Source organism: Mirounga leonina, unplaced genomic scaffold (genome assembly GCF_011800145.1).
Source record: "Mirounga leonina isolate KUSES-001 unplaced genomic scaffold, KU_Mleo_1.0 Mir_173, whole genome shotgun sequence".
Lineage (NCBI taxonomy): Eukaryota > Metazoa > Chordata > Mammalia > Carnivora > Phocidae > Mirounga > Mirounga leonina.
The window spans coordinates 11,133,798-11,159,564 of record NW_023270447.1 but is presented as its reverse complement, the minus strand read 5'-3'; the positions used below and the strand labels follow the sequence as shown (position 1 = coordinate 11,159,564).

Sequence of the window (25,767 nt, the reverse complement as noted above, 5' to 3'; positions counted from 1 at the left end):
TGTTTATACAGGACAGAAGTCATGACACCACACCCTGATGTTAACTTGAATCTGAAATGCAACTGCACTCTGGTCAAGATTCCAGCTCAGAATATTTGCGACAGTCCAATTTCAAATATCTGTCTCTTTGTCTTTATAAGTTCCCTTACACTTCAGCAGGCCATGTGTGCCTTTTTTTTTTTTCTTTCTAGAAAATGTAGTCTCTATAAACAGCAGCAGCTGAGGCCACTATCCTAGGTTTTGTCCATTTCCCATCTCTCTACCCTACTCACTATAATAAGGCACAACTCCTAGGACACTGTGAAATTAAAATGAAGTGTCATTTTCAATGATAGGATATACAGGGTTTTGAAGTGATAGTTCTGATTATTAAATTAAGTCTAAACATTATAATCTTATAAAGTGTTGATTGGTTAGAAAAAAATAATTATATTGCTTTCTCCAATAATTTATATGGAGACTTGGGTAAGAAAAATTGGTGAGCTATGTAGTAACTACTGATGAACCATTCTTTTTGGTTCAGCTTTAAACTTAAGTCTCTTTATAAAAGAAATTTCTCTAATTATTTGGAAATAACATTAGTAATTGCAATGAAGAAAATGAGGCAAGGCTAAAATACTTTACCTAAGAATTCCTTTTGTCAAAAAAAAATTTTTGTTTTAACTTGAATGAAGATTGTTAAATCAAAGTCAGGTGTTAGGTGCCTTCTATGTATTAAATGTGATTAGTGTGATGCTATGTTCTTAAAAAGTATCTGGATATTTACAAGCAATATTCCAAGAAAAGTGATATATGGAGAAAATATATTTGGGAACTCTGCATTTGTACTACTTTAAGCAATGAAAAGCATATCTTTCTGTTGTCAGACTTGAGAAAGAGATCCAAGATCTTGAAAAGGCTGAGCTGCAAATCTCAACTAATGAAGAGGCAATTTTAAAGAAACTAAAATCAGTTGAGAGGACAACAGAAGACATAATAAGGGTGAGCATTAACATGTAAAACTATGAGCTCCTCCTAGAATGAGTCCACAAATAGTATATACTTCTTTAAACTATATCCGCATTTAGAATTTATGTTTTAAGCTGTATTAATCATAGAGAATTATTTTTTCTTATAGTCTGTGAAAGTGGAAAAGGAAGAAAGATCCGAAGGTATGTTTTCAAGCAGTCTATTCTATGTCTAACTATGATATTTTTTAATAAACCCACAGAAAATTTTCCATTGTTATAAATTATCCTAAATGTATTTTTGAATTAATATTAATTTTACAGAGTCAATCGAAGACATCTATGCTAATATCCCTGACCTTCCAAAATCCTACGTGCCTTCCAGATTAAGGAAGGACAGATATGAAGGAATAGAAGATGATGAACAAAACAGAAAAGGTATATGAAAAATCTGTATCCAAAGGCAGGTTCTCAAATTCAGATTTTACAATGTCAGACATTAACAACCTGCTAAGACATCCGATGCTTCAGGTGAATCAATGGTCCATTTTACAAAGTTCCAAGAGGTATTTGAGTCACTTGCATTGATAAGGATAAGGGGGTTACAGTACTTATGCAAACTAGGTAGAGACAAAGAAGGTAAAGGCTTGAAAGAGACAAACTCTTAAAAGCAAAGCTCCCCTGCTCAAAAATCTCTCTCCCCAAGTACTCCACCTAGTAGACACTCTCTTGGGTTACTAAGATCCATTATGAAAATAAAAATATCCCCTGGGGAAGTTTAGACATGATTTACCCCCATGTGGGAATGATTTTCATAAAACTTATGCTTCAAAGCCTCCGGACAAAATGAAGGCTTGCCTGCGGGCAGAGAGGGAACCTTTGAAGTTTAGACTAGAAAAGGAAACCACACTCTATAAGCAGGGAGCAGTTATTCACTTAAATATTCAACAAGTAGGGCACCTGGGTGGCTCAGATGGTTAAGCGTCTACCTTCGTCTCAGGTCATGGTCCCAGGGTCCTGGGATCGAGCCCCGCATCAGGCTCCCTGCTCCGCGGGAAAACTGCTTCTCCCTCTCCCACTCCCCCTGCTTGTGTTCCCTCTCTCGCTGTCTCTCTCTGTCAAATAAATAAAATCTTAAAAAAAAAAAAAATTCAACAAGTATTTAGTGACCCCGTACTACATGGCAAGCTCAGTTCTTGCAGTAGGAATCCAAGAGTGAATAAAACAGCAATAATCTCTGCCCTCTTGGAGCTGACATTCTAAAGGAGAAAATGGACCAAAAATTAAGTAAATACATAAAATATATCATATGAAGGTGTGAAAATACTAAAGACTAAAGCAGAGGAGGAGGACAGGGAGAGTGGGGATGGGGGTGGGGGTGGGGAGTTTGCAGTTTTAGTTGGGTAGACAGGGAAGGCAAAGAACAACCAGGCTACTGAGGAGGATGTATGGAATCCAAGATGGGTCCAAAAAAGGACGTGGGAGGTCACAACAGAAGCAAGCTCCATTCTTACTTGGCCCAGATTCCTATTAGCTCTTAAAACTCCTAAAGAATTTGCCTGGGCCGGGAAGCAGAGCTCAACCACCCAGCGCTCTCCGGTTCAATTGTTTCCAGTTCAGCTGATATTGCTCTATTTTTTCCCCCTACTTGAAAATTGGAGTGAAAGAACCAGAAAAAGAAGGCAGAAGGAGAAGCATGTGATTCTAGCCTCCCTCCTCCCTCTTCAATAGCAGTTCTACATTTAAACAAGCTCCCTGCTGTGGAAACTTTAGAACACTCCTCTATAATTTCAGCAGGCTGCTGGCCCGCACAGCAAGGATGTAACTGAATGAAATATACTGTGCTAGGCCTTTTACCTGCTGCAGTGCCTAGCACAATATATTGCTCCTAACTGACAAAGAGGTCTGATTCCTCCCATTGCATAACATAAGAGTATAATCCGTCTTGTCAGATTTATTAGTTACAAATAGAATATTTTGGGGGCTCCTGGGTGGCTCAGTTGGTTAAGCGACTGCCTTCGGCTCAGGTCATGATCCTGGAGTCCCAGGATCGAGTCCTGCATCGGGCTCCCTGCTCAGCAGGGAGTCTGCTTCTCCGTCTCCTGCTCCCCCCTCTTGTGCTCTGTCTCTAAAATAAATAAATAAAATCTTTAAAAAAAAAAAAACAAATGGAATATTTTGTGGTTTCCCAGTGAAGATCCTTTCTGTTTGGAATCATCAGCTTCTCTTCTCCAACCAGCTTTTCAATCCCATTTTTCAGTCATCCCATGCATCCTTGCATAAAAACCTCTGTCATTACCCTGTTGGCCATTATACAACTAAGGAATGAAGTCAAAAGCTTTAAGAACAGAATCTCACAGAAAAGAATATCAAAGAGTATCCTTAGCATAAAAATCACTGTGAAAGCAGGCTGCTTGAGAAAATTTTAACTAAATCAAAGATCAAATTTCTCTCTCAACAGCTTTGTATGCCATGGAAATTCAAGTTGAAAAAGACTTGAAAACTGGAGAAAGTACAGTCCTGTCTTCAATACCTCTCCCCTCAGATGACTTTAAAGGTACAGGAATAAAAGTTTACGACGACGGGCACAAGTCAGTGTATGCAGTCAGCTCTACTCGCGGCGCGGCGTATAATGGCACGGATGGCCTGGCCCCCGTTGAGGTGGAGGAACTTTTGAGACAAGCCTCCGAGAGAAACTCTAAATCCCCAACAGAGTATCATGAGCCTGTCTATGCCAATCCATTTTGCAGACCTACAACACCACAGAGGGAGAAGGTAACTCCTGGACCAAACTTTCAAGAAAGGATAAAGATGAAAGCTAATGGACTAGGTAATGATATAAATGAATCCATACACAATCTGGACAATGGGCTTTCAGAGGGGAGGGACAAGAGCTTCAATCATGTCAGCCCCGTTCGGCCCATACCTCAACCCCGATCAATGACTCAGCAAGCTGAGGAGATGCCCCACAGCCTACAAAAGAGGCTGATGACTCCTTGGGAAGAACCCAGTGCGATGCAGGACAAATATGTGGCCTCTCCAAAGGCAAGACTGAGTCCCAGTGAATCACTAGCTGGGAAGTCAAAACACCAGGATTCTTCTCCTGCTTGTAAGGAGGATGAGGAAGATATTAGATACAATATCGTTCATTCCCTGCCTTCTGATATGACTGATTCAGAACCTGTGACGATGATTTTCATGGGGTATCAGCAGGCAGAAGACAATGAAGAAGAAAAGAAGCTTCTGACAGGGTATGATGGGATCATCCATGCTGAGCTGGTTGTGATTGATGATGAGGAGGAGGGTGAAGGGGAAGCTGAGAAACCATCCTACCATCCCGTAGCTCCCTACAGTCCGGTTTACCAGCCTGCCATGCCAACACCTCTTCCTAGAAAGAGATCAGAAGTTAATCCCTATGAAAACACAAACCACAAATCTCCCCACAAAAATTCCATATCCCGGAAAGAGCAAGAAGAAAACTTAGGCAAGCCAGTTCAACATTCTCCGCTTGACGTTCAGATGGCCGGTGATGGGACTGAGGACCCATCCTTAACAGGTAATGAGAAAAACAAGGCTTGCCACTGCTGTTTAATCATGTGACTATCTTCCTTTTGCGTTGTTAACACACCCTCTTGCTTTCAGCTTTTTTGACCGCCTCATAGAACTAATACACACTAAGGGTTTTTTTGTTTTTGTTTTTTTTAATTCATGCTGACCTGAATTATTGTCGCCATAACTAAAGTGATTAAGTCACTTTGAAAGATAAAATGAAGAAACAATTGTTGCCTTATTTGGATAGTGCATTGGTTGACCTAAGAAACTTGAAATTTGTCTTCTGTCACAGTGTGGTACTGTTTGTGAATGTATTTGGATCACTAATATGTTGGATCATCTACATCATGTCTTTTCCCACCAGAAACTGATGCCAGCTACTTGTTTGTGCTTCTCTGTTATTTAAACTTCTTATCTAAGTTAACAAGTTGCCTTAATTTTGCAAGAAAAAACAAGAAACAAATTTTATTTTCAGTGTGATATTTTATTACTTTGCTATATCTTGTTTCTCTGTACTTTTATAGTTTAACTTATTTCCTTAATTTTTCTACATTTTAAAACAGAATGTCAATTGTCAAACAGAACATCAGAATGTCAAACAGAACATCTACCTTTCCATAGTCTTCCTGAACTTAACAATTATTTTTCTATTTCCTATATATTTACATTTCTCATTCTCTATAGTTTTATAGCTTATCTAGCTTTTTTAGCTTTAAATGGAAAATACATTTTTTCTATAAAAGTGATAGCTCACCAACTTAAATTCCTTATTATCACTTGAATATTGTATTCTACTCCTCACTTACAAAAAAATAAATAAGAATCTGACAAAATCAATTATAATAGCTGTACTTAACCTTAGCTAAAGACCTACATCAAATTACCCAGACATATAGGTTCTAGGTGTGTGAATGTGAAGGTAAATTTTAAATGTTTCTAATGGAAGGATTCTTGTTAAAAAGTAATAACTATTAAGTCCCAGCTAATTCATCAAGCAGAACTTGATACTTCTATAGAAGTGTGGTAGTACTTGCACAATTCAGGAAGGGTTCTTCTGCAACCCATAAGCCCAATTTGGGGCTGCCAATAATACAATGAAATGGACTTCTTCCATCCTTTTAAATAGTTAAATCAGGGATACACTGAAATTTTAATTATCTGAAGAATTTCTAACCTTTTGGTAAGTGTACGGTTATCTTCCTCAATCAGAGTTGAGTGATGTGTCCCCACAATGAAAACCTGCTAAAACTAAACATCCCTTTCCGTTTTGAGAATGAATTTTGTTTGCTGATCAAATTTTGCATCTTAAGTTCGTTTTTAAAACAACGACACAGTAGACCTAGAAAAGAGAGACACACTGATTATGGTCAAGAGCAGTAACATTACCCATCATAAAGCCTTCCATTTTTGAACTTGGATGTTAGCCACCTCCCCCCACATGCCCTTATTCCTTCTCCCTTACCCATGTCAACACATTTACCCCATAGAAAAAGACAGGAAGTGACTAACATTTCCAGACAACACTAATCATGCCACTGAACTAAAATAATGAAAACAGGAAGACCTTTTCCAGACAAAGTAACAATACAAAGTTCCATACTATCAGTCGAAGCATATTATAAACAGACTGCCCCAAATTCCTTGCCTTCCATCATGATATTGTTTTACATTCCTGTTTCCCAATTCAGTGCATGGATTACAGAGCTGATACTTTTCTAATGGGTTTTTTAAATAAGCATATCATATTGACATATGACCTCATCCTCAGGAGGCATCCATATTCATAGAACATATAGCCACCTGTGCAGTTCAATTTCACAAGCACCACGTAGGTTGAGTGTTTCCCCCAACACCCCAAAAATGCTTTTTGATACTTGAAAATCCATCATTTCAATAAATTCCCTTATTCATGGTATAGGTCCCCCGCTAAAATATTCTTGGTAGGCATAATAAGAATTATTAGTCTCTCAGTGTAAATGTTGTTATGAGAGCCTTATCTAAGAGCAATTTTGAACTTGGAAAAGAACACAAAGGAGGGAGATAGAGGTGGAAAAATGGAGCCTGGAAGTCCAGATGTCTTAGTCAAAACCTTTGAATAGGTAAAGACATGACAAGAAAATTCAGCGAAGTTATGTCCATCTGCTAATGTAAATATAACAGGGTCGTGTTCTAAAGGATAACTCAATGCCAGGCACATCCACCAATGAGTGGCCCCAGTAAGCTTTTACTGGAACTCCACTACTATTCCCACCAACTAGGCAGCTGGCTTTCTTTTGTAGTTAGTCCTCACCAACCTACTCTTGTATTCCTTCTAGCTCTATTCACCCTCTTAGATATGTCAGCAGCATTTCAGGATGATAGAGGCAGGGAACCTCAGCTCCGAGGGATTCACATGCTATTGGTGTCAAGATTGCCAACCTGTGGCAATCATTAGGAGCCAAGGAATACTGAGAGTAAGGAGGCAAGTTCTCTTCCACCAAGTTCAACCAGCCAAAACTATGTGTCTGAATTGCTATAGGGGGAGGAGGTAAAGATCAGAAAAGAGCAGAAAGGAGAAATAAAAAGAAGACTGATGGCCCAGGTATTTTATCTGCTACACCCTCCTATTGCCAACATGCTCAGACCCCACGTGCCTACTTGAAATTCACACCATCTACTTGCCATAGGCCTAAAGAAAAAAAAATAGCAGACTCTAACAACCTAGAATTCATTTTTTCCCTTAAGAAATGGGACAGTGAGCTACTGCATTCCCTCACTCCTGAGGATGTGCACATCTAAGGTGTCCTTCAAGAACTTCATTGAATTGTCCATAGCACAAAGGCTGTGCCTGATTTACTGAATCTCAAATTGAGGAATAACTGTAAGGAGGAAGACTTTGTCCCTGCCTTAAAAGAGACCTTTAAAAAGTCCCTTAAAATGGACTTTTCCCCTACCCTCTTTTTTGGTATGGCCAAGGTAGAGGTCTATAAAATCCAAGAGTAGAAAATATAAAGCCTTCCCTTCTGCCTTCATTTCACCTCCTACTGTGGAATTACGGTCCTCTCCTCAGGCTTCACCATCCAACATCCCCAGCAATAGAGGCCATCCTCTTGGCTACAGAGTAAAGAAAATTCTCTCAGCTGGTCCTAAATTCAAGGAAATATTCTTTTTTTAATAAATCTTTTGTTTTAATATTTTATTTATTTGAAAGAGAGTGAGAGAGAGAAGATGAGAAAGCGGGGGGGGGGCAGGCAGAGGGAGAGGGAGAAGCAGGCTCCACGATGAGCAAGGAGCCCGATGCAGGACTCGATCCCAGGACCCTGGGATCATGACCTGAGCCAAAGGCAATTCTTAACTAACTGAGCCACCCAGGCATCCCTCAAGGAAATATTCTTGACCCTGACATTAGAAATGACCATTCCCCATAAGATTCCACAGGAAAGAACGTTCCTTGACTTCATTTAAATGAAAACATTTCACATAAGTAGAATAACAAAAAAAAAAAAAAAATGATCATAGTCTCGTTACAGTATTGGATTCCCCCATCTCTTCTCATATGTATGCAAAAGAGCTCCTTAGAGATGGGGTCATTTCATTTGTTAAAAGACAACGAATTATATGGCTGGAAAATGAGAGAACAAGCCTTCCCTTTTTTTATTTTTTACATTAAATGAAATCTTGCAATCAGTTAAATAGCTGGCTCTTGGGCCATATTGACATATGAATACAATGATCAGTGCCTTGAAAGCAGCTTTCAACTTTTGGAACATGACCAAGGCAGCTATACTCTGAAGGCCTAAGTATTAAGGGCATGATACCAGGACACTGGAGGAGTGTTATGAATTCTAAATCTACATTTTAAAAAATGGTTTCTACATCATATTTATCATTAGCAGTGGAATATGCTCAAAAGATATATTTGAAAGTATACTTATAACATATCCTGACAAAGACATAATTTTATAATTACTCCAACTCTTAATAACTGGATCACATTTTTTCACTCAAAGAAATATGTTTTTGTCATTCTATATCCAAGGATGGAGTCCCCTGGGATAACCATGTTTGATGACTTAAATTATAACTCAACCATGAATTAAGTTTATGTCAATGCCTTTTTTATTTTTAGTAATACATAGCTCAGAAATAGGCACAAAACATGGTCATTGATGTATAGAATTTATCTAAGGCTAATAGTGAAATTGCACACTAATCCTATATTTACTCAACTTATGCTATGTTTGCCCTACTAATTTTTCTAACCTTTATAGAAATAGGTTCCTTCTAGTTCTGAACCTGCTTCAGCCCTAGTTAACCATAGCTTATTATTTCTACTATCTTTTTGTGCTACTAAAACAATGCTCACATTGTTGGATAAAATCATCTGAGGTATGTTTCAAACTTTCCTGCATTCTATGAAATGGTCATTTAGAGTGAAAACTAAAGCTCTTTTTTTATAACTCTCTATTTTTTTTTTTTAATTTTCAGCTTTAAGGATGAGAATGGCAAAACTGGGGAAAAAAGTTATCTGAGAGGTGTATCATCTACCTAAACATCCTTTGGAGAAGAAACTAAGAAACATTTGCCAACTTCTCTTCTGGGTATTTTGTTTCTTTTTTCCTGAGACTCCAAAAATTATAATTATAGCCATATTAAGCCATGTGAATAAGCAGTAGTCATCATTTGTGAAAAAATCCCAAAAAAGCTAGGAAGAACAAATGCTTAACTTTTCCAGTTACTTGACACAATTCAGTGCGGGGGGAAAAACCAGCATATTTTTATTGTACTGATACCAAAGCATTTCTAATAAGAGTGTGTTAATTTTAAGAATAAAGTTATTTAAAATAGCTTGACTATATTCTATTAACTGACATGGTAATTTTGCTAATACAAAGATTGAAAGATCATAGGAAGCCATTGCGACCTCATCACAGAAATATTCATCTTCAGGGCGCCTGGGTGGCTCAGTTGGTTAAGCGACTGCCTTCGGCTCAGATCATGATCCTGGGGTCCCTGGATCGAGTCCCGCATCGGGCTCCCTGCTCGGCAGGGAGCCTGCTTCTGCCTCTTACCCTCCCCCCTCTCATGTGCTCTCTCTCTCTCATTCTCTCTGTCTCAAATAAATAAATAAAATCTTTAAAAAAAAAAAAAAAGAAATATTCATCTTCAATCCTAACAAACATGACATCCCATATCTAAGACATCTACATCCTCCTGCTAAGGACCAATTGATTTGGTCGTGACTTCAAACTCTTTGCATCCATCCCAAAGGTGCATGCCATAATTAACCTCATATTTGGGGACTAGATTTGTAGTATCTTGATAGTGCTCATGACTTTGTACATGACAGCTGACATATTTATTCTTCTTGAAATATTATCTTTTCTTTCATTCAGTTCGGTGTGAACTACATGGTGCAATGACTGATTATGACCTAAGGCTATTAGATGGAGGCCTTCCCATATTCTCAAAGAATACAAATCTAGTCTAATGTTTGACCAATCCTTGTAAAGATGTTAGAAGCCTAGTATTAAAACTTAATAAGAATGCATACAGCATGTCATTCCTAAGTGTTCTTGCCAAGATGTTAAATCCTGATTTGAAGAATACACCCATGCCACTTCTCTCCTACTCTACCTTCTTGTACTGTCCTCCACCCAACACTCTCAAAATCCATCTTCACACATCTTCCCCTGGATCATGCCAGTGCATACTACCCAGGTCCCGCAAGTCCTTCAGTGAATAGTCTGTTTCCTCTCAGGGCAGAAACTGAATTTCTCTGGTGAAACTATGGTGAGACCTTATCTTGGTTACTGGTGTGGAGGCAATGAGAGGTCAAAGAAGCAGATCCTGATGAGGACAAGCTTAACACCCTGCCAAGCATCAACCTCAGATCAATTGTTTGCAAGGGGCAGTTGTTCTGTAGCATGAGAAAACTCCTCTCTCTGCTGGCCTGGAATCTGGAAAATGTGGAGGTTCAAATATCAGAGACACTTTGACATAAACACCCCTGTCCCAGGTCCAATGTTCCCATTCCTTCCCTTTCATGGTTCTGACTTTAGCATAAGTGACTTGTAAAATGGCACATTTTTTGTAGCTCTGCCAAACTTGTGATTAAAGCACTGATTTTTGGTTTTGATTGTGCGTACACAAATGTTTATTAGAACTGCCTGGCACCTAGCAAATGATCAATAAATGAATGAATAAATGAATGAATGGTTCAGAAAGGAAAAGATGTAGTCTCCAAGGGGGGACTGTGTAATACCAGCTGGCCTCAGGCAACATGAGCCAGAATCTGGCTGGCCGATATCTGGTCCCTTACGAAAAGGCATGGGCCAGGGCTGGTGCATAGAAGTGGCCCAGCATGGCCACAAAATACCGAAGGCTGGAGCTGGTTTTTTATCTAGGGGTGAAGCTGGAACTGCAGTGGAATTGGCTGCCAGGCGAGCAGAGGGGGACTGAGTGCAAAGCTGGAGCTGGTCAGTCAGGGCGGCTAAAGTGAAACTGTACTATCCCACACACCAACCCATTGACTCCTGTGCTCAGTGAATAGAAAGGAAAACTGGAAAATGGAAGTGACGTGCCTTCTTGCGGCTCTTGCCTCGCAGCATCCCTCCACCACCTTCTCTCAGCAAAGCCTAACATTGCATCAAGTGACAAATGAGAGATGTTTACAGGGTCAAGATCACAAAACAGGGCAAAGGATGCATTTGGAGATGAAACATTAAATGATGATGATAAAGATGAAGCATTAAACTAGCACAGTCCACCCATTTTTATACTCAGCTTCCATATTTATCTTTCCACATAGATTTGAACATTGGAGAAACCAAAACACAACTCTGTTTCCATCTAATAAGATGCTGCTACCTTTTATACAAAGATTTCACCCTCTCCCCAAAGGAGGAGACACACACTCTCAAGAGTCATTGTATCCACAGCTAACTACATTAGACATTACTTTGAAGAACAATTTTAGATGAACAGAAAGATTGAGAAGATAATACAAAGTTTCCATATACCCTGCACCCAGTTTCCCCTATGACTAATTTCTTTATTAGTATGGTACACTTGTTATAATTAAATGAACCAATAATGATACATTATTATTATTATTCTCATAGTTTATTCAAATTTCCTTTGTTTTTACCTGTCCTTTTTTGTTGTTGTTCCAGGATCCCACACAGAAAACATTACTTTTAATTGTCATGTCTACTTTGCTCCTCTTAGATTTTTCTTGTTTTTGATAACCTTGACAATTTTGAAAATTACTGGTCAGATATTTTGCAGGATATCCTTCTGTTGCAAATTGTCTAATGTTTCTCTTATGATTAGAGTGGGGTTGGAGGAGGAAGATCACAGAGGTAAAGTAACATTTTCATTGCATCATATCAAGGGTACAAAATTTCAATAATTTATTCCTGGTGATGTTGACCTTGATCTCCTGGCTCCTGTATGCCTTTGATGTATGCCCCAAAATGTTTTGAATATGAGATGTCTTTCCATTTCATCAGATCTTTAGTTTCTTTCAACGATGTTTTGTAGATTTCAATGTACCAATCTTACATTTCTTGATATTTATTCCTACTTTATTCTTTTTGATGCTATTGTAAATGGAATTATCTCCTTAATTTCAATTTCAGATTGTTCATTGCTTATGTTTGGAAATGCAATTGATTTTTATACATTGACTTGGCATCCCACAACTACAACCTTCCTTAATTCATTTGTTCTAGTAGTTTCTGGATTCCTTAGGATTCTTTTTTTTTTTTTTTAAGATTTTTTATTTATTTATTTAATTGACAGAGAGAGAGACAGTGGGAGAGGGAGAAGCAGGCTTCCCACCAAGCAAGGAGCCTGATCCGGGGCTCGATCCCAGGACCCTGGGATCATGACCTGAGCCGAAGGCAGTGACTTAAACAACTGAGCCACCCAGGCGCCCCTCCTTAGGATTTTCTATATATAAGATATCTGTATCTGTATATATCTGTAAAGAGTGATAGTTTTACTTCTTCCTTTACAATCTGGATGCCTTTTACTTCTTTTTCTTGCCTAATTGCCCTTGCTAAAACCTCCAATACCATGGAGATGCAAAATGGCTAATGTGTTTGTCTTGTCTTGTTCCTGATCTTAGAAGGAAAATATTCAGTCATTCACCAGCAAGTATGATGTTAGCTATAGGTTGTTCTTAGATAACTTATAATTTTAAAAGAGAAATTCCCTTTTATTTCACATTTGCTGTGTATTTTATATCATGAATGAGTGCTTCTCTTTAATTCTGCCAACTCTTTCTTCATGTGTTTTGAAGTCTGGTAGGAACATAACAATTATGAATGCAGTGTATTCTTGATAAATGAATACTTCAGTCATTAAGAAAGGTCTCCTTTTATCTCTAATAATACTCTTGGCTGGAAATGAATTTATCTAGCATAAATACAGACATTTCAGCCCCCTTGTTCTTACTATTTTATAGTATACCTTTTTTCACTCATTTGCTTTCAACCTATCTGCCTCTTTATATTTAAGTCACATCATGGGTTTTCCTTTATCAGTCTGACATTCTCTGCCCTTTAATTGGAGTATTTAGTCCACTAATGTTTAATGTGATTATTAACATGGTTGAGTTTTGGCCTACCATTTTATTATTTGTTCTCTATCCCCTCTGTTTTTCCTCCTTTATTTTTCCTTTCTTGCCTTTCAAAGTTAAATAATTTTAGAATTCCATGTTAAGTCTTTTTTTGGCTTTTTATATATGTCTTATTTTTTTCTCTAGGAATTACAATATACATTCTTAACTTTTTGCATTAGAACTGAGAACTAACATTGTACAACTTTAAATAAAATGCAGACATTTTGCAACTACTATATAGGTCCATTATCCTTTCCCATCTTTTATACTAACTTGTTATATGTAGTACATTCACCTATATTATAAGCCCCCATGAAACAATGTAGGCTTTTTTGTTTGCTTGCTTTAAACAGACATATTTATTATAAAGAATTTAAATGGGAAAAGCCCAAAAAGCATTTTATATTTACCAATTATTTACCATTTTGAGTGCTCTTCGTTCCATTCTGAGGATCCATGCTCCCATTTAGTATCACTTCTCTTTAGCCTGCAGAACTTCCTTTTGCATTTCTTATAGTTCAAACGTGCTAGCAACAAATTCTCTTAGATGTCTTTCACCCAAAAATGTCATCATTTTGCCCTCATTCTTTTTTTAAAAAATATTGTATTTATTTTTTGAGATAGATAGGTAGAGAGAGAGCACAAGTCGGGGGGGGGTGGTAGGATTGGGCAGAGGGAGAGGGAAAAGCAGGCTCTGCTGAGCAGGGAGCCCAACATGAAGCTCAATCCCAGGACCCTGGGATCACGACCTGAGCTAAAGGCAGACACTTAACCAACTGAGCCACCCAGGTGCCCCCGTTTTGCCCTCACTCTTGAAGGATTTTTTTTTTTCAGGTAGAATTCTTGATGACTTTTTCTTTCAGCACTTTGAAGATGTTCTACTTTCTCTGGTCTCTATATATTCCTATGAGAAGTCAGATGTTAAATCATTGTTTCCCTGTATATAATCCCTCCTTTTTCTCTTTCTCATTTCAAGATTTGCTCTATGTTTTTTTTGCTTTCAAAAGCTTGACTATGATTTTAAAAAGCGTAACTGCCTTCATTTTTTTTTGCTGAAGTTGTTTTCCTGCATCATGAGTGAGTAAAGTTAAGCTTTTTAGCATATTTGGGGATTTTCCAGTCATAATCTCCTCAGATTCTCCTCTCCTTCTTAGATAACACCTAAAGATGCTATTATTTAACAGGTCCCAGAGACTCTGTTCAATTCTTTTCCAAATTTTTTTCCTTCTTCTCTTAAAACATTAGACAATCTCTATTGATCTGTCTTCAAGTTCATGGGTTTTTTTCTTTGTCATCTCCATTCTGATATTAATTCCCTCCAGGGAATTTTTCAAATAGTTTTATTTTTTCAGCTCTCCAATTTCTATATGGTCCTTCTGTATTGTTTCTATTTCTATGCATATTTTTTTATTTATAGCAAGCATATATTCTTTTACATCATGAGAATAGTTATAATAGATGCTTTAAAATCCTTATCTACTGAATCTAATCATCTAAGAAATCTTTAAGGTTGGTTTTCATTGATTATTCTTTCTTTAAAGCATGGGTTGAAAAACTATAGCCCATAGGCAAAATCCATCCCAAATCCTGTTTGTGTATGTTTTTGTATGTTTTTCCATGGCCCACAAGCTAAAAATGGTTTCTCAAATTTTTGAAGAATTAGTTAAAAAACAAAACAAGAAAACCATATATATATATTCTACAGAGACCATACGTAGTTCACAATGCCTAAAATATTACTTATCAAGCCCTTTAGAGAAAAAGATAGCCAACCTTTACTTTGGAGAATGGGTCAGAATTTCCTGGTTCTTCTTACCTTAGGTAGTTCTGGATTATCATCTGTACATCATAAAATATTAGGTTATAAAAATACCGGATTCTCAGGGCACCTGGGTGGTTCAGTCAGTTAAGCATCCGACTCTTGATTTCAGCTCAGGCCGTGATCTCATGGGTCATGGGATTGAGCTCCATGTGGGCTCCGCACTTGGGGGAGTCTGCTTCTCTCCTTCTCCCTCTCCCTCTGTCCCTGCACCCCCCACACACATATGTTCTCTCTCTCTCTCAAATAAATAATCTTTATAGAAAAATACTGGATTCTCTTATTTTTCTCCATTGAATGCTCCTTCATTGGAAATGAAGCAATTAACTTTTCCAATTAACTGGGTTAGAACGCAAACTGTTTCTTGTGTTACAGCTCCAATCTCAGGTCAACTTTTTTTCTTTGCTCTAACTGCTTTGTGTTTGCTTCACTCATGTGAACATATCCAAGGTTCAACCAGAGCTTTTGGCAAATAGGAATTGGGATCTCCTCTTTCATGTTTTCTTTCCAAGATCACCTCACCCCTCCCCCCGACAGCGGTAGTTGGCCCAGCCATCAGTCCTCTGGTTTCCTCTTCCAGAAGCACTGTGGTTCCCCTGCCACCCAGCACCGCACACAGTTGACTACAACTGCCCAGAACTTAAAAACTTTGAAAACAGGGCACTCTAAACAATTTGCCTCCTCTGAGTGTGGACTCCTCTCCAGCATCCTCCTACTTCTGTTCACTCTCTGGAACCCTCACATAGCTACTTTTTTGAAGTTTACACTAGTTTTCTGGAGGAGAGTCAGTTTGGCAGGATCTCACCCGGCCATTATTGGCTGTACATATTTAAGGCGCATGGGTTCAGGAAATTCTTATACCAAGAATTTGATTACCATATAGCAGTGTCTGAGGACAAATCAGAAAATGTGTTTAGGTCCTTACAGGAAACCCAGAGTACAATAACAATTTCTTTTACACATGAATAAGACATCATATGAAGAAGATATACTTCTAAAGATATGTTCCAGAGACTTTTTCTCCCCTAAACTAGAGGTATATAACCAGGCATAACATAAAATTCCATTAACTTCTTTGATAATGAGATAACGAAGCTGATACCAAGTTTAGGGCCAGCAAAAACCCCAGGTCCTTCCACCCAAAGGTATAATCCAAAAGCGGTAATAAGACAAATATTTGGGGGCGCCTGGGTGGCTCAGTTGGTTAAGCAACTGCCTTCGGCTCAGGTCATGATCCTGGAGTCCCAGGATCAAGTCCCACATCCGGCTCCCTGCTCAGCAGGGAGTCTGCTTCTCCCTCTCCCACTCCCCCCTCTTGTGCTCTGTCTCTAAAATAAATAAATAAAATCTTTAAAAAAAAAAAAAGACAAATATTTGTTTAATGGTGGTGATAGTCACACAACATAAAATAACCATTTTATAGTGGACAATTTAGTGGCATTTCTCACATTCACAATGTTGTACAACTATCACCTCTATCTCCAAAACTTTTCCATCACTCCAAAATAAAATCTTACTCCCGGTATGCAATTACTCATTCCCTCCTCCCCCACTTTCAAGACTATGGCAACCACCACTCTGCTGTCTCTATGAATTTACCTGTTCTGGATATTTCATGTAAGTGGAATCATAATATGTGACCTTTTACATCTGACTTCTTCCACTTACTATAGTGTTTTGAAGGTTCATCCACATTATAGCATGTAGTAGTACCTCATTCCTTTCTATGGCTGATAATACTCTCTTATATGTATGACCACAATTTGTTTATCCATTCACCTGTTGATGGACATGTGGGCTAGTTCCACCATTTGGCTATTGTGACTAGTGCTGCTATGAACACCAAATTTCTTTTGTTTCTTTGTTTTTTATTGTTAAAAATATGTATAACACAACATTTACCATTTTAACCATTTTTAAGTGTACAATTCATTGCATCAAATACATTCAGTATTATGCAAGCATAACCACAACCAATCTCCAGAACTATTTCATCATCCCAAACAGAAACTCTGTTTTATTTTTTTTTTTTTTAAGATTTTATTTATTTATTTGACAGAGAGACAGTGAGAGAGGGAACACAAGCAGGGGGAGTGGGAGAGGGAGAAGAAGACTTCCTACATAGCAGGGAGCCTGATGAGGGGCTCAATCCCAGGACCTTGGGATCATGACCTGAGCTGAAGGCAGACGCTTAACAGCTGAGCCACCCAGGCGCCCCAGAAACTGTTTTAAATGTTTAAACATTCCCTCTTCTCCCTCAGCTCCTGGTAATCACAGCTCTACTTTCTTCTCTATGAAATTTAACAAGTCTAGGTACTTCAAATAAATAAAATCACACCCTGGTTGTCCATTTATGCTTAGCTATTTCACTGAGCATAATGTTTTCATGGTGAAAATCAAAACTTTTTATAAAACAAAAATATACATTTTATATGCAAAAAGGACTCAAGTTTAACACTGTAATCAAACAGCACCAACGTCATCAATAACATGTACAAAGCAACTTTTGTTGAAATCACTTCATTCATTCCTCACAACTGCCCTGTGAGGAACCAGGTTCAGAGAAGACATAAGTCACTTGCCCAAGGATAGGCAACTTGTAATATAAACATGCACACAAAGATCTTCCAACTCCATTCCCAAACTCCTGGTCCTTTTTACTTTTTTTTTATTTTTTTGAAGATTTTATTTATTTATTTGAGAAAGAGAGAGCACATGAGCAGGTGGGGGGGGGAACCGAGGGAGAGGGAGAAGCAGGCTCCCCGCTGAGCAGGGAGCCCAACACAGGATCAGTCCCAGGATCCCGAGATCATGACCTGAGCTGAAGGCAGGCTCTTAAGCAACTGAGCCACCCAGTCGCCCCAATCCCAATCCTTTTTAATTGACAGGATCAGCTGCCTCATAGCCCAATACCACACCACTCATAAGGATGGTCAGGAGAGACCCATGTGGAAGGGACAGCCAGGGAAGGCTCCAAGGACAAGGAAGATTTTGAGATAGAACTTGATAAACTAGCTTTTGCTAGAAAGAGAGAAACACAATGGGCATTCTAGGCATCATCATGACCATCAGGGACCTGGGTGCAGATGAGCCTGGGTACTGGGCAAGGAGGAAAGAAGCAGGATATGGATAGGAACAGGGTGTATCCTAATCAAATTTGAGAAGCGCTTAGAAGACTCCTATCTTTCATTCCCATCTATAATGGATTATCTTAAACAAGGACATTTGTTCTTCTTTTTTCCTGCTTTAGCAGAACACAGAGATAAATAACATTTCAGCCAAAAGCTACATGTGCCCCTAGAGCTTCCTTGCTGGCACTGACTGCCGGTCGGCACCGTCTTTTTTCACTGCATCCCGGACTGAGGCCGGATGTGGAAGGGATGAATATCACTTCACACACATTGCAGCCAAAATCCTGATTGAAATCAAGTAAGCACTAAAGGGATTTTGATTCATTTATTCGCCAACTTATGCCATAGGCTACCTACACCCTTAAGATTCATTTCCACAGAGCAGAAAATAATAAAAGCAAAAAATAGCCTCAGCTGTGAATGCTACCCCAACCGTAGTTTTCGAGAATTTGTTTCATCTTTTCCAAAAAACATATTTTTATTTTATAGAGGAAATCATCTTTAGGAAGAAAACTTATGATTTTGATCACTGGGGGCAACACTGCTGAAGATCTAAAGACATTTAGTTTTACAATCACTCCTATCAAAAGAAGTTGTAAAAAAAATTGTTTATTACAAAAACAAAAAAAATAATGACAGGAGTAAAAAATAAGCATTTTTCAATCTGTGGATATCAACCATTCATAAGCAGAAAAATCATAATTTGGTATTAATAAAATGGTGTCTTTATCAAGATTAAATAAGAAAGACTTTTTGGACAACTCTGTATATCAATTGATGATACAGCAAAATAGTGCCAACAGATGAATCAGGGAAAAAGAAAAAGTTAAAATATCTTAGCCTCAGTACTAGAGACCCAATAAAGTCACAGATTTGAAAACTAAACACCAAGGTTCATTTTCCCTTTAAAGGAAGTTTTCTTTGTCATATACAGAATATAATTTATTAAAAGAAATTTATTAACCTTTAAGCCCCATATAATTGAAAACTGGAGGAAAATATTTTAGTGCACACTTAATTTTCTATATTTAAAAAAAATGTTTTTAATGAAAGTATTTAAAATGAAAGTTTAGACTGTAAATAGCCTGGCACTCACAGAACATGAACACAGAAGATCCACATCTCAACCCTAAGCTATTTACGATAAACACCTATATAAGGAACAAAACTAAAACTTCCACATCATTTTACCCCATAAAAGATGTAGCAAACACAGACAAGGCTATTATTTACACCAAAAACAAATGAGGTCCTTGGACTAAGCAGAAACTATAAGATAATCAGACAGAACACCTAAAAAATAAAACATGCCTTCCTAAATATTTTTTTAGGAATGTCCAGTTTTGCTTGCTTCCTCTGCTTAAGATAGTTATATTCATTTATCACAGGGTCAGATGAACGTAAAGGGAACTACCAAGCAATAGTTACAATCATGGTTAGAAAACAAACAGAAATGTAACCAGAAAAATAATAACAGTCCCTAATTTCAGTTTCTAACTCACAACCCCAGCCCCCTCTCCCTCCCAAAAAAGGCAGAAACTTTTCAAATAAAGATTAAGAGTTGGTGAATTTAAGGGAAATGCCACTCCATGGTATTACCTAAGTACTAAAAATGAGTTAACACAATGAACAGGAACAAAGCAGTACTTTGGTATTATGGCGCCACCCACTGGCTAGAAGTCCTCATAGCAAATATGAAATCCAACCATTAAAAAAGAAATTATTGGAGTAGGAAGGAAAATATTCTAATTCATTACACCATCAGGAACTTCTAACAAAAAAGAACCATCCATATTATTTATTACCACAAAGAAAGAGAGTAACTGCTAAATATATTCACAAGGGTAAATTTTATTATTTTTGAAATGCAAGTCTACAATCTCCAAAAGCTAGGACTTAATCTTAAGAGTCAAAACAATTAATATATAAAATGTCCTTTCAGCCCTGTAACTGAATATATAAATACAGTCTTAAGCAGAAGATGCACACTTGCATTTCACTGCTAAGAAATTCTAATATCCATAATATATTTAAATGTTAATACAATGTAAGTTAGCCCCACTTCCACCTTTACCAGAGAAGTAAAGAATACATAGAAAAAAGGACATGTCCAAAAAACTGGACTGAAAAACACAGTTTCTCAAAAAAATGTCCTAAGAAAGACCATTCAGATAAACTAGCATAAATATTGGCTTTAAAACAGCACCTTTATAGTCCAAAATATATTCACTTTAATACAATCTCCATTTCCTCCAAATAACATCATTTCTGTCTTTCCAAACAGTTCTCTTCTTAAATGCTAACATTCTAAAAATCTCATCATGGAAAATATCTGAGAGTCATTTCTCCTCAAGGATAACCTTCCCTGGTAACACTCAGAGCCACACATAAAGGCTTGATGTCCTTTTTAGAGTCCATAGGACCCTGCTAAAAGTTGATCTCTAAAGACCGCTACTCAGAATTCCTCTACAGATATGACCTGCTCTTCTAATTCAGAATTCATGAATATGCTCCAAGCAGTCAGTATAAGCTTCAAGTTTCTTTGGCTTAATGATCATTATCATCTGGTCTGCAAAGCCAAGGTCTTTGCTTGCTCAGAGTTGGTTGATTGCAGATAAGAAGATGATGAGAAAAGTCACATTCCCACAGATATAAACTGCAAACACCACCTTTTTAAAAGCATGACCCTGAAAGAAAAAATTGAGACGTGAAAGAAAGAAACAACTATCATTGAAGTTTGTGTCAGTAAATAAGAAAAGGAGGACTTACTTCTGCTTCAGCTACAGTAAATGACTGAAGGATCTGAATTCTGGCATCATCCAATATTTCAACTGTCAAAAACAACAACATAAGTTTGTAAGGCTTGTGAGTATGCCGGTAAACTAACTTTCAAAAAAAAAAGTCCTGATGTGTAGCATTTGTTGATTTCTAGGTGTATATTCTCCCATATCAAGCTACCAAATGTTGCAAACTTCCTGAACATGTAAGGCTCTCACAAATTGGGACAAGTGGGCTACAGAACATATTTGTCAAGGGACTTGAAATATGCCTCTTCTCCTGGTCAATAAACACCATATCAAAGTCTTAACAGACCATGTTTTAAGTATGTATGTATTTTAAATAGCAAGCCATAATTCAGTGGTAACTGATCAGAAACCCCATGTATGTGACCCTGTTGAGAACCAAAAATGGCAGGATAGATATTTACTACTCGGCTCCTAAAAGCTGCCCAGGCTCCTAGATTCACAACAAAGAGGTCTTATTTTTAAAAGGCCACCTTAACTTATCATTTAGGGGGGTGGAAACTAAATAAGACACAAAGGACACAGCCCAGAAGCCAAGCTAGTTTAAAATGTCACGTAGTCTCTACTAATGTCTCCATTCCTAATGGCTATAGGTATCTCGACCCTGCCTAAGGCCCATTTCGTACTAAGATCAAAATGGACTGGCCACTAGAAAGTCATGGTAAAAGAATTCTTCCCCTCTAGCTTGCCTAGTTAGCTAGCTATATATGATGTACATGACAACTGAAGTGTTAGTACACAGTAAGTTTATCAAATAGGCAAAACCTGCCTGCAGCTTTGCCCTCTGTTGACTTTAGGCATCTCTTCTTCCTCCATTTCTGAGTTCTCTCAGCTCCATGCATTCAGGATTCTCAGTGTGGACTGGCTCCAAGTCAGACCAGCATTATAAAAAAAGACTTCTTCCCTAAAACCTAAAATCGTTCCCTTTTTTCCCTCATAAATTGTAATACTGGGTGCCTGGGTGGCTCAGTTGGTTAAGCGACTGCCTTCGGCTCAGGTCATGATCCTGGAGTCCCGGGATCGAGTCCTGCATCGGGCTCCCTGCTCAGCAGGGAGTCTGCTTCTCCCTCTGACCCTCCTCCCTCTCATGCTCTCTGTCTCTCATTCTCTCTCTCGCAAATAAATAAAAAATCTTAAAAAAAAAAAAATTTAAAAAAAAATTGTAATACTAATGAGTATAAAAAACAAGAGCAGAATATTTCCATGAGTTCTAACACTGACTAATCACCACAGACAGTTTTAGTGAGCTATCCTGTAAGAGCCAACCATCAGTATCTAGAAACTAATCACATTCCTAGAGTTTGTATAAAGGTGATTCTATATAACATGGCTGTTTGAGCAGGTTACCTTTTCGAGAAAGTCGGTAGGCATGTATCTCCAGAACAATCTCCACCCCAACATGCCAGGCTACAAATCCAATCATTGTATAGGTTTTCCATGGGCCAGGAAGATCTAGTCCTGGTAAATCCATTCCCAGGAACATTGCTGCCACTACATTTATAAGAAAAATATATATATTCAAATGTAGTCACCCTCAAGAGAGGTAATTATGTGTGTATTATATCAAGTAAAACACAGTAAAAGAGTTTATGAGCTGAATTAGACTAATATTTAAGACCAAATAATTAACTTAATCTTTTTTTAATTGTAAGACTAGAAACGGTAAGATGGGAAATTAAATTATGATCTATCAATTGTTTAAAAAGAGACACTCAAACTTTCCAAAATGTTTTAAGTCTGTAATGTAGGAAAGGGAGAAAAGTATGGAAATCATTGTTGACTATGATGTTGACTCCTGCTTCCACAAAGAACCCCCAAAGACTATCAAAATGTAAGAATAGGAGGTGTCAGTTTATGTATTTATTATACAAAGCATCAAAATACATTGGATAACCACACCTGACTTTTGAAAATCACCCTTCCCTGGAAGGTACCATCTCCATGGAAAGGACCTGCAGACAGAAGGCTGGGACGCCCACAGCCCACCTCAGCCCAACTCACAAATGGCCCTCAACTTGAGCGTTTGGCCATTAGCACAGCTTATTCTGTGGGCAAAGGCAAATGCTAAAAAAAAAAGAGTCGTAGAAGGAAAGTTTTAAAGCCATTTCAAAAACCTTAAACTTAAAACTGAAAAAATGACTTAAATAGTCACCTCTAGAAATTACTTTCTGGATTTCAATGTTTAAGACTGATCTCTCCTCAACAACCAATTACTCCAATTACTAATACATCTAAAAATCATTTAAGCCAAATTACCATCTGCAATATAAACAACCAGCAATTATATATGAATAAGTGGCATCACAATTACTTACCTGCTATTATTCTAGCAGCTGTGCCCATACTCCAATGAGTCCAGTTAAACACTGGCCTTCTACCAAATAAAGAACCAGTCAGTATTTTCAAAAGTGACAGAACTACAATTAATTCCCAAGAGAATAAAAAGCACAAAATTTCCCTTATTGCCTCGGAATTAGGTATCTGAAATACATTTTAAAACCATTTAAAGTAAATATAATTTATCACTGAATTTTATAACATGCAAAGTGTTTTCACTTAAAAAGGAGTTAGTTTTTAAAAAAAAAAAAAAAAAGAAGAAGATAGCAGGAAGGGAAGAATGAAGAGGGGGAAATCGGAGGGGGAGACAAACCATGAGAGACTATGGACTCTGAGAAACAAACTGAGCGTTCTAGAGGGGAGGGGGTGGGGGGATGGGTTAGCCTGGTGATGGGTATTAAAGAGGACACACACTGCATGGAGCACTGGGTGTTATATGCAAAACAATGAATGATGGAACACTACATCAAAAACTAATGATGTAGGGGCACCTGGGTGGCTCAGTCGTTAAGCGTCTGCCTTCGGCTCAGGTCATGATCCCAGGGTCCTGGGATTGAGCCCTCCATCAGGTTCCTTGCTCGGCAGGGAGCCTGCTTCTCCCTCTCCCATTCCCCCTACTTGTGTTCCCTCTCTAGCTCTCTCTCTCTGTGTCAAATAAATAAAATCTTTAAAAAAAAAAAAAAAACTAATGATGTAATGTATGGTGATTAACATAACATAATAATTAAAAAAAAAAGGAATTAGTTTGCCAAATAATGATATCCACATTAAGACCATTTATATATAAAAGCTCTAAGTACCTTGGGTCATGTAAAGTTGGCCTGAAGGCTGCCAAAAGAGGCTGAAGAACTGCTAAAATCATCACTATACAACCAAGATACGGGTGATAACCTGCATACTGAACAAAGTTACATGATTTTAATGGTCTCGATCTCACCCATCAATGTAAATCCTCAAGTTAAAAATAATACACACAGATGATGTATTCTTAGCGTTTTTCTGTAGCTTAAAACATTTACTAATAAGAACAGGCACCATTCACTGAGCACCTACTGTATACCAGGCATGTACTTTATATACATTATTACTGATGCTCACTACAATGCTTGACAGTTATCAATACCCCACTTTCATGGGGAACTGAGGCTTAGAGATAACAAGCAGTCTGTCCAACGACATAGAGTGTGTAAATTGGTTGTGGTGGAATCCATGTAAGGTGCTGCCTCTCCCCCATCAGGATGTTAGATGATCACCAACTCTAGTACAGCCCACCTAGGACTAGTTAGTATCCCCATGTCAAGGGCAATCACCCCAGTGTACGGTAATTTTGTTTAGAACTCTGTGTTTCCCTGAGCTGAAGGTTCTATATGATTCCCTATAACTCCAATGCTTAACAGAGCTTTAATCACTCAACAAATGTGGATTAAATGAATAACCTGTATAGCCACTGCATTAAAATCTTAGCTCCTCTGTTCAGAATGGAGGGATAACCTGAGAAAAAACATCAACAAAGTATCGCAACACTGTCAGCTCCACTCCTCTCTTAGAAATGCTACATGCCTGCTCAAAACAGCAGACGGTAGATCGCTTGGCACAATTATTCCACTTAAAAACTTAAGAGACTAAGGAGATGTTCTAACCTGTGACATGTTTAGGTGGGGGAATATTACAGTCTGTTGTCACTGACTGCCATGCTTGGGTAGGCTCTAAAATCTGTGATCTAGAACAAGGGTATAATGGTTTCTAAGCCACGATGGGATGCTTTGGTCAAGAAGAACAGTAAGCTGACAAAAGAACATTACAAAAACACGCTCAAGCTATGGACTCAGTTATAGACGGATAAAATTATAACCAGGACCATGGAGAGGGAAAGGGCCTCTGTTTCATAAAACGACAGTAACAGCAGCAATGAAATTCCTACATGTGCTTAGAATGTGCACAAAACTGTCCTAAGTGCTTTCAGCTAATTAACTCTCAATTCTCAAAAAGCCTGTGACATGGCTACTATAGTCTCCCCTTTATATGATCCAATTCATAAATGGCAAAGACTGCAAACTACAAAGCTCACAAAATAAGCATTACCCTTGTCCCAAATACCTGCATAAAATAAGGTTCTGATGTCTAGATTCATATGAAGATTTTCATCATTTCCTTTAAAAAAAATAGGTTGACCAATTTAGAAACTACCTAAAAAGCAGGAGGGAGGTTTCCTAGACCCAAGATTCATCAATCTTGCCCTTATAGCAACAACCGGAATGGAAATATCAAAGTTTGAGATCGAATTCTGACTGGATATGAAATTGGAGAAATGTCATGGGAAGCACAGATCTGACCTTAGGTATATTACTTATTCTTGGTAAGCCTTATTCATTCATTCAATACTTACTGAGGACCTACTACATACCAGAAGCTGCTCTGGGTGCTGAAGAATCACTGGTGCGCATACCAGTAAATATCTTCGCTCTAACATTTGCTTAGTGGTAATCATAGTATTAGTTAGAGAAAACCACTTACAAAGTTCACGTTCCTTAGATAGCACACTGAATTTTCACTGCTCCATAGTGAGAAA

The 25,767-nt window shown here is 38.0% G+C and overlaps 2 protein-coding genes across 9 annotated transcripts in view; one reads left to right on the top strand and one right to left on the bottom strand.

Moving 5' to 3' along the window:
• Positions 1 to 9,325, top strand: part of PALMD (palmdelphin) — a 50,934-nt gene extending 41,609 nt beyond the window's left edge. The window contains exons 4-8 of the mRNA XM_035017955.1: positions 867 to 981; positions 1,118 to 1,151; positions 1,272 to 1,385; positions 3,409 to 4,503; positions 8,967 to 9,325. Coding sequence (XP_034873846.1) covers positions 867 to 981; positions 1,118 to 1,151; positions 1,272 to 1,385; positions 3,409 to 4,503; positions 8,967 to 9,010 — 1,402 coding nt within the window. The 3' untranslated portion in view covers positions 9,011 to 9,325. The remainder of the gene's footprint in view (positions 1 to 866; positions 982 to 1,117; positions 1,152 to 1,271; positions 1,386 to 3,408; positions 4,504 to 8,966) is intronic.
• Positions 9,326 to 19,888: 10,563 nt separating this feature from the next.
• FRRS1 (ferric chelate reductase 1) overlaps positions 19,889 to 25,767 on the bottom strand; it is an 87,054-nt gene continuing 81,175 nt past the window's right edge. For 5 of the 8 annotated variants that reach the window (XM_035017951.1, XM_035017948.1, XM_035017949.1 and 2 more), the window contains exons 12-16: positions 23,999 to 24,096; positions 23,177 to 23,235; positions 22,209 to 22,352; positions 20,827 to 20,888; positions 20,525 to 20,744 (exon numbers count right to left, since the gene is read on the bottom strand). In XM_035017951.1, coding sequence (XP_034873842.1) covers positions 20,652 to 20,744; positions 20,827 to 20,888; positions 22,209 to 22,352; positions 23,177 to 23,235; positions 23,999 to 24,096 — 456 coding nt within the window. In that variant the 3' untranslated portion in view covers positions 20,525 to 20,651. Of the gene's footprint in view, positions 20,745 to 20,826; positions 20,889 to 22,208; positions 22,353 to 23,176; positions 23,236 to 23,949; positions 25,350 to 25,767 lie in introns of those variants that run through there. The other 3 variants (XM_035017947.1, XM_035017954.1, XM_035017953.1) reach the window with 3 other exon arrangements.